This window comes from Dendrobates tinctorius, unplaced genomic scaffold, assembly GCF_039654945.1.
Source record: "Dendrobates tinctorius isolate UK_male_01 unplaced genomic scaffold, ASM3965494v1 ptg000222l, whole genome shotgun sequence".
NCBI lineage: Eukaryota > Metazoa > Chordata > Amphibia > Anura > Dendrobatidae > Dendrobates > Dendrobates tinctorius.
In genome coordinates this window covers 2,968,775-2,982,601 of record NW_027361889.1, presented here as the reverse complement: position 1 = coordinate 2,982,601, position 13,827 = coordinate 2,968,775, and the positions used below count along the sequence as shown (strand labels likewise).

At 42.1% G+C, this 13,827-nt stretch overlaps 1 protein-coding gene across 1 annotated transcript in view; it reads right to left on the bottom strand.

The window, feature by feature from the left end:
* The window catches only part of BAIAP3 (BAI1 associated protein 3), a 277,420-nt gene that overhangs the window by 129,096 nt on the left and 134,497 nt on the right, over nucleotides 1–13,827 (bottom strand). Inside the window, exons 6-7 of the mRNA XM_073555195.1 lie at nucleotides 13,625–13,684; nucleotides 9,323–9,389 (exon numbers count right to left, since the gene is read on the bottom strand). Of these exons, the coding sequence (XP_073411296.1) occupies nucleotides 9,323–9,389; nucleotides 13,625–13,684 (127 nt within the window). The remainder of the gene's footprint in view (nucleotides 1–9,322; nucleotides 9,390–13,624; nucleotides 13,685–13,827) is intronic.

Here is a 13,827-nt window from a genome sequence, read left to right as displayed (position 1 = left end):
ATGATGGCATTATTTTATTGTAGACCAGCTGGAAAAGCAATCTGTGCATGCGTGGACCATGACAAAGACGCCACCATTTTATTGTAGACCAGCCTGGAAATCAATCTGTGCATGCGCAGATCATGGCAATGACGACGTTGAAACTATATTTAAAACTAAGGAAGTGGGTCACTGAAAAAGGAGTGATCTGTCATTCAAAGACCAAAGGCAGCAGAGGGGCCTGGGAATCATAGAGAGGGAGGAGAAGTCCCAGTGCACAGTCCAGCCCCTGTACACCAAAATCCAATTAGCAGAATACTTTAAATGATGATTAAAGAAGAACAACAAAGTGGATTTCTTCACCAAAGATATCAATTTAATCAGTAAAAGAGTGCCATGTCTTTAATTTACATTGCAAAATCCTGTTGAGAGATTCACACTAACAGTTACGGTAAGTGCACACAGTGCGGGTTCACCTGTGGATGTTTCCGCGCGGATTTGCAAGTAAAACCGCCGGTAAAGTGACCTGCGGTTTTCCTGCGGATTTGCCAGCGGTTTTCCCCTGCGGTTTGACACCTGGACAATGGAACAGGTGTCAAACCGCAGCGGAATCTGCAGAAAGAATTGACATGCTGCGGATTTAAAACCACAGCAAATCCGTGCGGAAAAATCCGCAGCATGTGCACTGCGGATTTGAAAACCCATTGATTAGCATTGTACTGTACAATGCCTGTGGATCTGCAGGGCCAAATCTGCTGCGGATCCACAGCAGAATCCGCAACGTGTGCACATACCCTTAGACTGGTCTCATATCTCTTAACAATTGGATTACAGATCCCTGCAATGAAATGAAACAAACTATTGAAGTTCGGTTCAGCAGAATGGAGGAGGTCTGAGCTTTGTAGCCAAAATACGGTAGAAAAAAATGCAGCTGTATTACGGCCATGTAAACCAGGTTTATGGTGATTACATGGAGCCGGCAACCCTACGGCCTCTGCTGATTACTCCTTCTCTACGTCATTGACCTTTTCGCACTTCTGGTCTTTTGAAGAACATAGTAAAGACGGGTTCCTAACATCACAAAAGTCACGAACATGAAACGCTTTAAGACGCTGACTTCTATCTCCTACGAATTAGATGTTTTCTTGGCATCTCCTAAGGGTAAAATTATCAAAATGTGTCAGCTGCTTGTAGCGCTGGATGGGGGAGCAGATTTATAATTAAGAAAGGGATTGAAAAAAAAAAGGCTTCAACATAAAGACGTTGGATCTGCACCAGTTTCTCTTTTCATTCACTGCCACGTTCATTCGGAGAGTGTGTTGTCTTGATAAAGAGACCCCGAGGACTTGCCCTGATTTTAGCTTTCTTCTCTGTATATTCGGTTGATACGACGGAACACATGTGCCGCAAATGACCAATGATCCACATATCTGGATCACAGGAGCCGAGCATCACCAGCCTGATTGCTCTCCACTGTTATTCTTGACCTGTAGAGTCAAGAGTGACACTTCCTTCTATATAGATGAATGGATCCTGACATGTGCCTGCAGCTGCTATCCTGAATCCTAGCAGAAGGCCATCCCATTGCTATTTCACTCAAAGGGCCAGAAAGATGCACATCTGCTGTACAAAAGCAGCTCGGTCTAAGGGGCTGATTTCTGCTACCCAAAATAGAACTAAGAAAAATGAAAAAAAAAAAAAAATTACTTACAGCGCTGGTGATGGGAAGATATAGTCTGAAAAATACGGTACTAAGACGCACTTTTTCCCCAAAACATTTGTCTTGATGCCACAGCATCAAGACAAGGCAATAAGAACTGCAGGGGCTTCAGGCTTTCAAATAATGTTGCCGGAGCCCCCCGCAGCACCGCACACCCCCGAAACTGCCGCACCATGTCGCCGGAGACCCCGCAGCACTGTGCACTGCCGAAATTGTGGCACCAGGCTGGGATGGAAGCGAGATCATAACCCTGCAGCGTCGGACCACCAGAAGAATCACTCGACTCTTGCTGCCACCACCGCTGCTGATTTCCCCCCCCCCAGGTAAGATGAATTCACGACTGTAAGACGGACCCACATTTGACGCATTAATTTTTTCCTCATTTTCCTTCTGAAAATTTGGGGTGCGTCTTATGGTCTGCTGCGTCTTATAGTCCGAAAAACACGGTACTTGTCTTTTTTTCAACCTATGCAACTATGTAAAAATAACTAAAAGACAGTAAAAATTGCACAAAGCACAAATAGCTAAAGCAATTATACTGTATAATAAAAAAGGGCTGCGAGCAAAATAATAAAATAACGGAATTGTTAGGTCTATAAAGAAACACACATAGAAATCATCATTAAACCTGCTGACAAGGGAGGTGCAATAGTCATGATGAATACGTCAGACTACATGAAGGAAGCAATCAGGCAACTTATGGACACACGCTACTATAGAAAATTGGAGTCGGATCCTACACAGGACTATTACAAGGAACTAAACAAGTTGGTTTCTTGTCTGCTTGACCGGTCCATAAGAGCTGGCGATGACCTGATACCAGAGACTCCAAGAATAGGGACATTCTACATGCTTCCCAAAATCCACAAATCTGGAAATCCAGGAAGACCAATTATTTCATGTGTGGGCACCCTCACTGAGCAGGTATCTGGATGGGTAGAGGGTATTCTTAAACCACTGGTGAAGCATACATCCAGCTACATTCAGGACACAACTGACCTATTGAATAAACTAGCAGCAATAGGTCCTCTACCAGAAGGAACCATCCTGGCCACCATGGATGTGGAATCTTTGTACTCTAATATCCCACACCAAGATGGTTTAAATGCCTGCAAATTCTTCATGGAAAACACAGGGACTGATGCTGATGCTGTGGTGAAACTTATAAAATTCATCCTCACCCACAATTACTTTGAATTTGACAACAGGATCTATCTACAGGAGACGGGCACAGCTATGGGAAGTAAAATGGCTCCACAGTATGCAAATCTTTTCATGGCAAAGCTTGAAAGCGACTTTTTGTCCTCATGCCCCATCAGGCCCCTGGCCTACTACCGCTTCATTGATGATATTTTAATCATCTGGACGGAGTCTGAGCAACAGCTAAAGACGTTCCACGAACAGTTTAATCAATTTCATCCCACCATCAATTTAACACTCAACTACTCCAGTACTGAGATTAATTTTTTGGACACCATCATTAAGCTAAAAAACAATGAAATAGAGACATCCCTGTATCAGAAGCCAATCGACCGTCCAACATACCTTAAATGGGACAGTTTCCATCCAAAACACATAAAGAACTCTATTATCTATAGCCAAGCAATCAGATACAATCGTATATGTTCCAACCCCATGGACAGAGACAAACACCTTGGTCGACCTCAAAAAGACCTTTTTGAATCAGGGTTACCATCCAAGAACAATTGAAAACCAAATTACAAGAGCCACCAGATTGTCAAGGAATCACCTGCTAAATTACAAAGCTAAAGAAGAAAATAACCGAGTGCCTCTAGTAGTCACCTACAACCCAAATCTGGAGGTGCTAAGGGGAGCTGCACGGAAATTACAACCTTTACTACAAAAAGATGCCCGATTGAAATCCATTTTTCCAGACCCCCCACTGCTGTGTTTTAGGCAGCCCCCAAATTTAAGAAGCATCATTGTCAGAAGCTCCCTGTCCTCTACAACAACTGCAGGAACCTTTCCTTGCAACCAGAAAAAATGTAAAACCTGTCCATTTATAATGACCACGGACAAGATAAAGATCCCCAACTCACATCAGTACTACAAGATCGCAGGTACTTTCAGCTGCATTACATCTAATGTGGTGTACTTAATTATTTGTACTAAATGTCCAACTGGGGGTATGTATGTGGGGGAGACAGGGCAAAAGCTTAGAACAAGGATGAATGCTCATCGTCACACAATAAGAGAAAAAAGAATGGATCTACCTGTGGCAAAACATTTCTGTATCCCTGATCACAGCAGCGTGGATATGAAATTACTGGTATTGAAAGGTAACTTCAATTCTCAGAGAGAGAGACGAGTTTGTGAGTACAAATTTATGACGAACTTTGACACTCTCAGTGCTGGAATGAATGTGTCGCATGGATTTATGTCTTTTTACATCAATTAAGGAATTTCCTTTTAAAACCGTGTGGGGGCATCACAACACAGAACTAGACCCCAATCAGAGGACCATAAAACATCCGGACTCCTTATCTATGAACTGGTCCAATGTTTATATTTATGTTTCTCCCTCTCCCATATTGATAGTTCTGCTTCACGTCACTTGTCTTATCTATTGCATTTTTTCTAGGCTGTATTGTGCATAAATATGTGACTCTTCAGATTTTGTATTAGTCTAGCCTGATGAAGAGATCTGAGTAGTCTCGAAAGCTTGCAATGTGTTACCATCTTTTCAGTTAGCCATTAAAAGGTATCAACTACTGAGGACTCTCAATCCTGAATATTTTTCTAAAGAAACACAGCAATCTATAAGATTGTCCCTAGCAAACAATTATTGTGTTAGACTACTGATTACGCATAGGGACTAGGGGATTGGGGACAGGAAGAAAGGATTGAGGTGGACCCTGTGTCGGAGGGCATGTAGGTTGGGTATAAGGGCAACTGGCCCATGTTTCAGATAACTTAATTGATTCAGTAGTGGTTAATGTTATTTTTGGCATTTGACTTCTGCCCATCTTACATTACAATACTATAATAAACCATTCCATGGACTGTGTTAGGCCACAACAAGCTCTATGGAGGGTTACCGCTCTTCAAAAAAATCAACTAAATGTTGAAAATCGTATTCCTACAAACAGTAACACCAACATTGTGTAGTCAAGTACATAGTACGATCATGAAGAGACCATATAACATAGCCATATGTAAACCAGTGCCTTCATATTGCCATCAGCGCATACATAAGTCTGAATGCTGACGCATTCCTTCATTCTTAGCTTAGACATTATTGAAACTGAAGATGCTAAGGCCACAGTGATCAGTATTCCTTCACTATGTCAATCATCCTGTGTACCACAAATGTATGGTAGATGTGATGTGAGTCACACAAATGGGACCTTCATCTACCCCAAGAACAGGTCCCATGAGCACTGGAGAGTTAACCAAACATATGGGGCTGCCCCGTTCATTTGTATGGGAATTCCAGCCAATTGTTCATCAACAGCAGCATTTGACATGCCCACTCTTGAGTTGGATGAGGATCCTAGAGGTGTGACCCGCAGCGATCATGCATTTATGGTATAAGCAGAGGATGTGCAATAAGTGTACAGGATGTGACATCCCCTAGAAAAAACAAAAGTTGTTGGCTCTATTGTCAACTCCAACTGGAATTGTCTTGTGCTGGATCATTGGAGTGTTTATTGTTTCAGAGCTAGGGCCCACCAGGGAATCCTTTGACTCCCCGGTGGGCCAGTCCAAGCGTTCTCACAGTAGTCCCAATAGCGTATTGCAAATGTTTCTATAGCTTTAGACTTTGTGCCCATAGCGGAGCCTTATATTAAAACACACCTCACTTACCTGGTTTTGTTTCCTAATTCTTCTTTTACGTCCAGCAGCCAGAGGGTGGCATGGGAACAGCCTACTATCAGCCATTTCTCTTCCAATCTCCCCCTCTCATCAGATATCAGCAGAGATGTGTTACTAATTGGTTATGTTTGGGCAGCTTTGGCAAGGAAGTACAGTATATTGCCAATACTAGTGCTCTCCTGCAGTCATAAATGTGCCACCCAGGTGCCCACCCCATTTGATGGATACGGCCACCATGGCTCAAACCATCATTATCCTCATTAGAATCAGCATGGGAAAACTACTTTCTATTGGAAACCATGACAACAAAATAAATGTTTCACGGAATTTAATTACCGTACAGTGAACGCGGGCGCACTTGGAAATGTTTACAAATATAACACAACATGGATAGACAGTGCGCCGATTGTGTCCTTACCCAATTATGGCAACACATATTGCGCACAGGTTCTCGCACACAGTGTGCTATGTGTCAGGATTTTTTTTTTTTTTTTTGGAAAGATCCATTATCCTCCTGTGATTTAGAAGAAGCCAATATTTTCTGTTACATTCCCTGCTGTGGTCTACATGTATAAGCAAAATAATGATAAAAAATCAAAAGTGACAAATTGAGGAAAGATTTTTTTTTTTTTAGCTACATGGTGTGCACAGCTCGCTTTAAACTATGAGATCACATCCTCCTGTGAACCTTCTAGTCAACTTTCAGTATCATGAGCAGATCATTTATGACATTGGCAAAACTCCCATACTTGCGAAAACTGGTTTTAGTAAAAAGCTACATAGAACACAAGCGAATAGCATTGTATTTATACATTACTTTTATAGTTTGTGTGTTGTGATTACTACGTGTGTTTTTTTGGGTCAATTCTTAGAGAAATATACATACACAATATAGTAACATGAATACATAGACACAAAGAAAAATACTTGAACCAGAACCGGACATTTCAAGAGAAAAAGTCAAGTATTGGTTGACCACATTCATAACATCGTTGAGATCATTGGGGCTTCTTTTCAGGATTAAGCAATAACCAATCTCTAGCTTATCAGGGTTTCTTCCTGGTCAGTGAGTGATAACTAATTATTATTAGAGCACATCAGGTTGAATGTGAATCATAGAAAAGTGTCACGAGAAGTGTCACAATGTTGACCAACGTTGACAAAGCCTTTGGGATGAAGTCAACTGTTGACCAGGCCTTAGGCTTAGTTTCTCACTTCCAATATGTGGGTCAATATACATACACAGTATGTCAACATACAAGTGGGTATATATAGACATAGATGAGATTATTTGGATTTAAGTCAGGCATGTAAAGAAAGAAAAACAATGGACGAATCTGTTGACCACATTGACAACACTCACAGTAACTATCGGCCATGCCTAGTCAATTAATGATATTTAGCTTTACAGTTTTCTGCTTATCAGTGATTTGTACATATCCAATGTATGAACTGTAGAGATGATCAAAAAGTTTCACTAGACCCCGATACAGTGGCTATATTGGTATTCCTTGGCTGCAGACGTAAACCCTGTGAACCATCTCCTACTTCCAAGTAATTCCTGGCACCTCTCCTGATTTTTAGTTGACCCATGTTTTACACTGCAAGGTTGATGTTGAGCCGGGCCTACAAATTAGAAGAGCTTCCAGAAATTCCAACAGGTAGAAGGCAGTTTGAAGAGCTCTGGTATGGTGGCCACTAACTACCGAAATGGTCACTGGATCGGGGTCATGGGTGTCTTTTTTTTATTTTATCTAATGAACTGTAATTATTAATAGAGAAGAGGAGGTAACCTCATGTCAAATACGCACCATAGTTGGGTTTCAAAAGAAAAGTTATGTTGATCAATGTGGACCCAAACTGTCAATGCCATTGGGATGATGTACAATGTGATAAGAAACATAGCAGATATACATAAACATTGAGTATTCGGACCAGAGTCCGGTATTACAAGAAAACAAAACCCATGTAGGGATCTGCTGCCTTCGTTTATTATTTCCCAAAGGTTATGGCAACTCAAGTCTAGGCAATTTAATGTCTCGAAATTCAGTTTTCTTAATCGTCAATTAATGAAAATGAATAGTTTGTAGATCTCCAAAATCAAACATAGTAATGATAAGAGAAGAGTAGTTAACATATAAACCTATAAAAGTCAATGTTGACCTAAGCTAATAATGCCTTCGGGATGATAGCGAGTCGCGACTGTTGACCAAGCTTAGGTTTGGTTTCTCAGCTTTTTGACTCAATGCTTCCAACGTGTCGGTCAATATACACAGAAACTAAACAAACATAGCAGCAAGTATACATGGATATAGAGAGTAAGGGCCCCGTCACACATAGCGACTCACCAGCGATCCCGACAACGATATCAACGTGTCAGGATCGCTGGTGAATCTCTACATGATCGCTGGTGAGCTGTCAAACAGACAGCTTCACCAGCGATCAGCACAGCAACGCCGAGCGCGCGGCGTCGCTGTGTTCGTTAGTTACCAGCGCGCTGATGCAGGGAGCTGGTAACTAACGTACACATCGGGTATGTAAGGGACGCCCGTCCCTTGGATACCTGATGTGTACGTTAGTTACCAGCAGATCGCTGGTCTCCCGCCTGTCACACGCAGCGATGCGTGCTGGCCAGCGGGAGACCAGCGACCAAAGAAAAGTCCAGAGGTTTCCCAGAGCGATCAGCGATACCGGCAGGGGGGCCGGTCGCTGATCGCTGTCACACACAGCGATCTCGCTGGTGAGATCGCTGTTGTGTCACAAAACTTGTGACGCAGCAGCGATCTCACTAGCGAGATCGCTATGTGTGACGGGGCCTTTAAGAGACCGGAATATTTGGAACATATTAACACAGCTACAATGTGCCACTCAATGCCAAAAAATGGATTCTACCTTTTTTGGTCAAAGAACACAAAACATTGTAGTATTTTATGGGTTTCCCAAAACTTTGATGTTGATGGCTTATCCCTAGGAACTCCTAGTTAGATCTTCACTTATTTTTGAGCAAAGGGACTGCGTTCCTCTGGCAAGAACTGAATTCTCCTTATTGAGCCTGGATTTTTGCAACTGGGTCCCATTCAAGTGTATATGACTGAATTGCAATGCCAAGCACAGCCACTACAAAATGTATAGAACTACGCTAGGTAAAAAAAATGACAAAGAGGTGGCACTCATGAATGGAGTAACTCCATTAATCCGCTGATCTGTGGGGGGTACCACCACTAAGATGATATTGATGGTCTATCCTAAAGTCATGGAAAACCCATAAATTGAGAAGAAGTAACTACAAGTTCAATACGAACAAGAGAAAAAAAAACATTCTGGTCAATGTCGACCCAAACTGACAACACCTTTGGAATGACGGCAGCTGTTGATCAAGAAGAAAAAGTTAGACCATAGCTAGATATATATATATATAGAGAGAAAGCCATCATGTTGGGTGTATGCCGACCAGACTCACAATATCTTTGGGATGGTGGCAGCTGTAGACCAGGCTTAGGCAACCTGTGGCTCTCCAGCTGTTGTTGAACTATATATTCCAGCAAGCCTAGTTCAACAACAGCTGGAAAGCAACAGAGGTTACCTCGTTTGTACGTCAACATCTGAGAGATCCTGAGAAAGGACAGAAGAGCAATATAATGGAAATTCGTAGCTTCCAAAGATAATCTTCAACTTGACTTCAGAGGTAAATAGGAAAGTTGATGTTGGGATGAAATAAAAAAATATAACACTAAAAATAAGAGAGAAATTTAGACTTTTCATCGTTTTAATGATGGAGATACTAACCATTGGCATCTTTTGCAAGAAGATTTCTGGCCTGAACCACTGTGACTTTCAAAGCGTAGATGGGTGCCTGGAAGAGAGGAACATCAAATGAAGAAATATAAAGGGAAGATCACCTTTTGAAGATGAATGAAATGTACATCATATGCCTGCATTTGCCAAGTCTGTCGGCGGTCTATTAGAAAAATATTTGAAATAATCCAATTTACTATGTATTTGGATTTAAAATAAGGACTTGTTAAAGTATTCAACTTTTAAGAGGTTTTACACAATTCTTATTTAGTAGAAGAACTTGCTACCGTAAAGCTGATCACAGTGATTGCCTGGGAAGGGACTCAAGATCAAGTGTTTAATTGTCCTACAGCACCACCGCTGGAGAAACACAGCATTACACAGTTCCTATTGAAAATAATAGTCAATTGTCCATCTAATGCACAGAAGGACTGGGTCCTCCAGAGTGAAAATTGTTCTCTTTGTAGATCGTCACTCTAGATTATGACTAAGCTATAACTATAGAAAAAAAAATACAAGGACTGCACATCCAAAAATCATACATTGATCTATTGCAGCTAAAAAATTACTAAAATTGACATGAGGTTCTTAGTTTAACATTCTGATCAGACTGTATGAAGCCCACTACCACGTCATAATGAACCTCTCAGTGTATCCCTGACCTAATAGGTGCCGAACACCGCTGAAGCTACACCAGATCAGTAGGGGGAGCATCCTGGTGTTCCACAGCACCCTTGCGGCAAGGCAAAGCTCCCATGGATCCAGGCCACTCCGACCTATAGGCACAGCATCACAGCACAAACATCTAGCTTATGAATAAGGTTCCTGAATTTTGGGTCCCCAGGGTCCGGATGCAAATTAAAACATTCACCCAATATAGCTACATCCTCTGCTTACAGAGGTGGGAGGAAGGGTAGATAAAGCGTTATGTATGATATCAAAGTCTTTTTAAGTAATGTACAACAATAGACAAAGAATCTATATTCTACCTGCTAGGAATGCAAGTATGACTAGATATGAAGAGCTGTACTCCTTGTGCCTTGATGTCATTACTGTGTAGGCTGTAACGGTTATATTTACCGCAGGTATATATTTACCATGAACTACTTGACCTGCATGAGTGTTCACAATCCGCAGTTTGTTTACTGTATTTTTTTAGATTTGACGTCTCCAAAGGATGCATTTGTATGGACTAAAAACACTCATCGCCCACTGAAATGCGTTAATTGCTCCATGTACTTAGCTTTGGAGACCTCAGAACCTGAACATTGTGCTCCTCTGTAGTCGAGGTCATCATTATATCGTTGGTATATTGTAGAATAGCGCACAGTCCATTGTACAGATGTGTAACATTCACATTTCTGTTGATTGCCTTTTTATCTATTCTCTACAGAAAGAAGGGAAACTTCTTTGAGGCAACCTAAAATTACAATGAACACTTGGCTTTTAAGCGGTATATACACATGTAATAAAATAGCGATGAATTGGCCAACTTGGACTGCTTTGATAGACCATCATTTCGATAGTATATGAACGTTCATAAGAGCTGGTGGCAGACCACGGCCTGACAATAGTGTGATCAGATTGGGTTTTTCAGTCATTTTTGGCTGAAATTACAAGTGTATGACATGATTGGCCAAATGGTAATTTTACATTTTTTCAGCCATCTACTTTTCCCATTTAAACTGGTACATTGATGATCTGATCATTTCTAAAAATGATCCACTGGACGATCGGCTTTAGAGAAGTGGTACTATCAGAGAAGAGGACAAGGGTGCATAATATATGATGGGATGAAAATCTAGTCTGCATAAAAAGGTTGTATTTTGGAGAGGTTCACTGTACTCCTAGTCTAGCCTACATTACAAGATCTCATGTCCGTGGCCATATCATGGGTAAGGATCTGTAACTGGAACGGTTTGAAGTTTGTGATCCTTTATTTTTCCTATAGAAGCTCAGAATACATAGGGCTACATAAAGCCATACCGTAGACCAGCGGTCCCCAACCTTTTTGACTTTGAGAGCCACATTCAGCTCAGAGAGGGTTGGGAGCCACATTCAGCTCTGAGAGGGCGTCACGAGCAACATCCTGCTCCTATCCCCTCAAAGTAGTGTGAACCAAAGCCCCCATTTTGAGTATAATGATATCCGAAGCTTTTTCACAGAAATCACTCCAAAGCAGTACACTGAGACCAAGGGGTTCCCACAATGCCGCAATTCAGTATTCTCCCATCAAGGACTCCCAACTCACTGTCGAATCCAGCTTCAGGAACCTCCTCTGGAGCTAATGCACCAAGCTGGCAGACAGTTGCGAGCCACAATTCCTGGGACAACGAGCCACAAGTGGCTCCCAAGCTACAGGTTGGGGACCCCTGCCGTTGACACTAGAATTGAGCAAAATGATTTGCAGGACCTTGGTACTCCATGGCAGCCAGGCCAGAGCACTGAAATTTCAATAAACTGCTGGCAGCCCTGGCACCTGTTCTGACTAAGTAGGCCCTACGGCGCAACAACTGTTTGACGTGACATAGTCATGAGATGGAGAGGGCCTACTAATCAGAAGAAGCACTGTGGATGCCAGCAGAAAGAAGACAGCTTTCAGTGATCTGACACAGAGTACCAACATGTGAAAAATGAGGATGAATGAACTCATGGAGATCAACATCCAACACTGCGGAGACACCATCACATGTTCCTCAACACAGTGATTCCAGAGCAATGCCCCCATCCCTTATGGGAAATATGTAAAAACATGCAAAACACAAGCCGCGGAGACACCATCACATGTTTCTCAACGCAAGCAATGACTAGCCAGGTCTTACCCCGGGAAGGAACAACCACGGGAAGGGCAGTCTCCAATGAAGGAAACCACCTATGCCAAAACATGGTATCCATCCACAGACAGCTGTTTCGGGGTATTGCCCCTCATCAGTGTGGAGTAGGAAACTGGCCAGTAGGAGCAATGCCTAGTAGAAGACTGTGAAAAATGAGGATGAATGAACTCATGGAGATCAACATCCAACACTGCGGAGACACCATCACATGTTTCTCAACGCAGTGATTCTAGAGCAATGCCCCCATCCCTTATGGGAAATACCAACCAACCAACCAACCAACATGACCGCTAAACCAAAGTCCTGAATAGTTTTGTTCAAGCATAGTAAATACTCTTTTTACCACCCACCATACAATACATACATGCATCCTGCCACTTCATTCTGAGACTACGGCACTGAAGATTTGAAGATAGACAAGAGCTGAGCTCATCTCAGCCATCATCAATGCCATGGATTTATAATGGAGTTGAAGGACGCATGTGCGCATCCCGTTACTCCATAAGATTTCTCCTGACTGCGGTCTTGAGGCCAAACATTAAATTAACAATTATCACGTTTTCAATGGATAAGTAGTCATTTATTTATTTAGTGGCCTTTGGCTCGATCTCGAGCAATGGTGACTAGATGGATGAATGATCTGTTGGAAGATCGATCTTATGCTAGCCTTGATAGGTCCACCAGGGTCTTCTCCGCTGTTATCGTGATAGTATCAAGCCATGGGTTTGCTGGTCTTCCTCTTTGCCTTGTTCATTCTATTCTTACAACCATGATGTCCTTCTCCAGTGATCACTCTCTTTGGACACATTATACAAAGTAGGCAAGTCGTAGCTTGGTGATCATTGCTTCCAGTGACATGTCTAACTTGATTTATTCCAAAATGGATTTATTTGTTCTTCTTGCCATCATGGTATTGATAACATCCTTCTCCAGCACCACCATACCACATTTCAAAAGGCTTTGATTCTTCTTCTGTCTTATTTCTTCATCATCCAGGGTGGTCATTTATGTAGATGGAAATACCCTTGTAACCAAGTTGCAGTTAAGATAAGGGTAGACGCATTGTAATAACACAATTGGGCAACCTGGGCTACCTTGCCTGGTCTTTGTAGTTCTGTTAAGAAGTCCGGAACGATTGAATGGATGTTATGGGTATTATCAGTAATATCCCCTAATTTAAAGTGTCCTTTCAAGTGCTGTTGGACACAGAGATGAGACGGCCCCTGTGCATGAACATTATTTGGGCCCTTTACAGCCCAACAGTAAATCATAATGACCAATTCCACCTGCTTTGAAGCTGGATTTGAATTCCTTACCTATTGGGCGCTAGCGTGGCTACACAGGTTTCACCAATGGTATGTCCGCCCCTGCTCTCATGGTGATAGGTTCATGTAAAAAGTAATACTGCTGTTTTCATACCCAACACATAACATGGCAGCACATTTTGTTATCACTTTACCTTTGACTCTTTGACACGCATCAGGATGGACTCGTGGTCAATCTCGCTTATTCCAAAAACCTGTGAAAATAAATGTATATATATATATATATTTGTTTCTACTGGGGAAGAGAGAAATAAGGCATTATTATGGTAGGAGTATGAAGCGGGGGGGATGTATGTTTGGTGTCTAATTATCTGCTGTAGCCGAGTGCAACCTGCCA